Genomic DNA, 4203 nt, shown 5'->3' with positions numbered 1-4203 from the left:
ACCAGGGGCCACACAGCTCGGTGCTGCCACAGTGCTGGGCTGGCGCGGCCTCCTGCACTTCTGAGCTCCTCGCCACTTGAGGGCCCTGGTTCCTGGTGAGTCTCATCTCCTGCCACAGCCCAGCACCTGCGAGGAGGACGGCTCCCGGGTCCCTGTGGCCACCGCTGAGCTCACCACCTGGGTTTCCACGTGAACACGACGTGTCCACCGCTGGGTGGGCCCCACGTCCACGTGGGAAGCCTGTGCCGATGCTCCGTAGGCCCACCGCTTCCATCCAGCCCTCGGCCGCCACCTCTCGCACAGCCCCCAGCAGCTAAGGGCCCGTGGCTGGAGTTCTCGGCCTCGGCCTCCCTGGGCAGCGGCGGCGCAGCGGGAGACGCAGGCGCCCTGGAGGCCGCGCGCTCACGGAGCAGCGGTGCATTGTCTGTTTGTGTTTCCTGGCGTGTGGCTCTTGTCGCCCTGAAAGCCTGAAGTGCCACTTCACAAGCACGGACTCCCGGAGCCTCTGGAGCCGGCGCTCCCACGTGTGGGCCACGCGCACGCGGTCCACAGACACGAACAGAAGGCAGAGCCTGGCTCCTCGCCAGCTGCCCACCTGCCCTGAGCAGAGCACGGCATCTCTGGTGTGAGGTGTGTGTGCGGTCGGGCAGGGCGGTGAGGCGGAGGGATGCAGGAGCCAGCGGTCTAGGATGCTTCTCTCTCATCGATGTCTCCTGCCCCTGCCGTTCCCAGACCCGCATGCCTGGGGCGATGGCTGTCCCAGCAACGCGGCCGGAAAACAACGAGCGGCCGGTAGGGACAGACGGCCTCGAAGGACGACAGAAGCAAGGCCGCAGCGGCCCGCGGGGACGACCACGATGACAATGTCGGACCGTCGTCCACGGCGTGAGGACACCCTGAGCTCACGGGGAGTGAGCGGGGCGTGAGGACGAGGCAGGGCTTGTGCGGTCTCAGAGCACCGCGCCCAAACCACTCACTGATGACAGGGAGCGGGACCTCACTGCCCGGCCCGGGGACAAGGCGGCTGTAAGCAGCAATGGGTCCGTCAGCTGTACCCCGACAGGACGCGCCAAGGACGGCACCCCTGCGCTCGAAAGCTCGGCTCACATCCCCCTGACGGTGAGGCCCGGGGCTCCGGCTCCCTGGGGAGGGAGGCACCGGCACGCAGGTGTCAGTCATCCCACTGTGAGACGGTGACTAGACCGTCAGCGCCAGATGCGGGCACATTTAAAGGAGAAAAGGACGTAACCCAATAGCCATGACTTTATTAATTTTCCCTGAAACACTCTCTCCACCACAAACCACAGATGAGTGTGACCAACAACTTACAGGTCCAGGGCTCCGGAGACGCCCCGCCCCAGGTTTACAGAAACGGCGCCAGCCCCTGGGACGAGGGTGGGAGGGACGCCCGCCGCCCCGAGCCCCGCCGTGGCCTTCAGGACTCACCGATCCAGCACTCCAAGCGCGCGCAGGGCGTGGTCTTCACCACATCCGGAGGGTCCACCCCAACGTTCAGGCACAGCACCAGGGCGACGCTGACCGTCTTCATCTGCAAACGCAACAGGAAGAACAAACACTTAGTCTGAGGCCGGTCTGCACACGTCCCGGAAGCCGTGCCGTCCAGCCCCGCGCCGGCCTCAGCCTCGCCCCCTCCTGCACGCAGGTGCTCTCCCTGGAGGGGCTCGGGGAGTAAGGGGGCAGACGGCAGGCGAGGCTTCCCCAGGACACGCTTCCAGAAAGAAGTGCTTGATCAAAAGCGTCACCATTTCAGGCGCTTGTAACATTCTGCCAATTCCTTTGCGAAACCCCAGCACTGACTCACACCGTCAGCCAAGGTCGCTCTGCGCTGCCTGGCGGCTCCTCGGCTCCTCTACGGCCTTCCTGCGCGTGCACACCGGCCCCAGCGGCCGCTGCTGGCTCAACCTCCCTCCCCAGGAAAGGCTGGCCCGCGGGGCTGGTTGCCAGCACTGCCCTCGTCTGGTGTTTACCATCTCATGGCTCTGACACCCCACAGCCTGGGAACGTCCCTGAGGGGGCGTCACCGAGACACCTCCCCACACCTGTCCCCCCAGCGTCCCTGGACCAGGGAGCCAGGCACCTGCCTGGACGCGCAGCAGAGATCTGGTCCTCCTTCGTCCACTCCCTCAGGTGCACGTTAGGTGCATCCGTCACTCAAAGAACAAACCCCCGAGGGCGGGGGGACAGCATCTCAAGCGGGGGGCCTGCAGCTGTGAGCCCCACTCCTGCCCGGTTGGCCAGAGCCACTCCCGCTCCTGGGCCTCCCCGCAGCCCTCGCTCCAGACAAATCACAATCCCTCCACCTCCACCCCCACAGCTGCAGCTAATGAACGTTTTAAAATTCTAGTAAGAGAAATAATTTCTGATTTGATTGTTAAAGTTCTTGTTTCCGAAGCTCTCAGTCCCTCAGACAGAAATACCAGTGGAAGCGCGGGAATCACTTTTCTGCCCTGGAGCCGGCTCTGCCCCGCCCCGCCCAACGCACTGAGCGAGGGGTTCTCAGTGGCTGCCTCGCGGGAGCGGGAGCGGGAGCAGCGGGGAGCCAGGCTCGGACAGCGGGCGGGACACGCCACAACCCGCAGATGAAGATGGGAAAGGGTTCACGTACACACACACCTCGCCTGACCCCGCGCTACGCCTTTTAAGAAAACAAGAAACCAACGTCAAAAATACAACCCTGACCTAGGAAGGCGTGTCTGCCCCACACTTAACTGCCCAAGTAACGCCACAGTCGGCAACAGACGTGACCGGGAAGCCTCCGGAGCCGCCAGCGTGTCCCGGACGCTCCCCTGCGGACGCTAGGCGTCAGCCTGACTCTAGGCGTGGGGCGCTTTACATCCTCGCTGTGCCCTCAAGTGTCTTTTCCGTATTTTATTTTCATTTCTATGGTAACCTCATTCCAAAAATTCTAGATTAATGTTTTTTAATAATACAGTTAAGCATTAAGAAAATGTAAGGGCTATCCATTTAATCGCCAAAAATGGCCTAATAATACATAAAATAACCATTTGGACTCGAACACATTTCCTCTCCAGGGCAATGTGATTGGAGATGACAGTTATGTTCCCAGAAGTTAATTTAAATTTGCAAAGAGCATCATTTTGAGACGGTACAACACGAAGTGATGGCGGAAGCGTGCGGCCCGGACACGCCAGTTGGTCGCCATCTCTCCCCACAATTCCCTCACCCGGCGTGGCTCTCAGCGGGAGAACCTCTCAGAGGGTTCTAAGGGACCGAGATCCCCGCGGGAATAGCGGTGTCCCTGCGCCGCCCGAGGGCCCAGCTGTGACCCCTGGGCGCTGGCTGTGCTTTTTCCTGTAACGCCTTCCGGGCTGAAATTCACACACACACACATCCGTCTGACCCCTCAGTCCCCTTCCCTTGAAAAGGAAAAGAATACATACTTGTCGCAAAGGGGTAGAGAAAACAGAAGAATCCGTATCTGTCTCAGACATACACACTCGGACATGTCAACTCTAGGTAACCGGGCAAGAGAAAGCCCAAACATGGCGAACTTTATTCCGTGGAGCCCAGGGGCCCGGGAGGCGCCCAGGTGGCGGAGCGCGGAGTGAGCAGCAGGTCTGCAGGAGCACAGCCCGCGGGGAGCTCTGCTGGTAAAAGGTGAGCCGTGTGGCAGTGAACGGGGCCCCCAAACAGCCCTTAGACGAGGCCGGTTCTAGGGGTGTCGGGGCCTGGACGCAGCCTGCAGAGCCTGTGCGGAGAGGAGGGTGCGAGGGTGTATGGCTGGTGCTCCAGATGTGGAGCGCACGCGAAGGACCTGGCTGACCCCACGGGGCGCGCGGCCGGCCCGAGGAGCGGAAACGCGGCTGCCTCCTCTTCCCCGCACGGGCCTCTGTGTGTTTTCAAATCTCTACCATCAACACGTGTGACAGGTGCGAGCGCGGGGAAGCAATAAAGCGTATCACACCGTCAGGGTGTCTCGTGGGTGCGTGTACGTATACGTCATTTTATTTCCTTCGGAAGAGAGAGACGAGGCCTCGCTCGCTTCGTGAAGCTCAGGCCGGTATCCAAGGCAACAGCAAGCGATGGCGAGGAAAGGGAGGCAGGTGAGCGCACGCAGGCGTGCGAGCAGATGGCGTCCCTGCGGACAGCGCTGCCCCCAACCCAGTCACCTCGGTGCCGCGAGATCGTGTCCTGGCAAAGCAGGCGAAGCCCTCGGCCCCT

The 4203-nt window shown here is 62.0% G+C and overlaps 1 protein-coding gene across 1 annotated transcript in view; it reads right to left on the bottom strand.

Moving 5' to 3' along the window:
• The window catches only part of RPTOR (regulatory associated protein of MTOR, complex 1), a gene marked incomplete at its 5' end in the record, with an annotated part of 106061 nt that overhangs the window by 80803 nt on the left and 21055 nt on the right, over positions 1 to 4203 (bottom strand). Inside the window, one exon of the mRNA XM_015559764.1 lies at positions 1447 to 1549. Coding sequence (XP_015415250.1) covers positions 1447 to 1549 — 103 coding nt within the window. The remainder of the gene's footprint in view (positions 1 to 1446; positions 1550 to 4203) is intronic.

This window comes from Myotis davidii, unplaced genomic scaffold (genome assembly GCF_000327345.1).
Source record: "Myotis davidii unplaced genomic scaffold, ASM32734v1 scaffold211, whole genome shotgun sequence".
Lineage (NCBI taxonomy): Eukaryota > Metazoa > Chordata > Mammalia > Chiroptera > Vespertilionidae > Myotis > Myotis davidii.
Note: the sequence above shows the minus strand (reverse complement) of the source record. Positions and strands in the feature narration are given on the sequence as shown.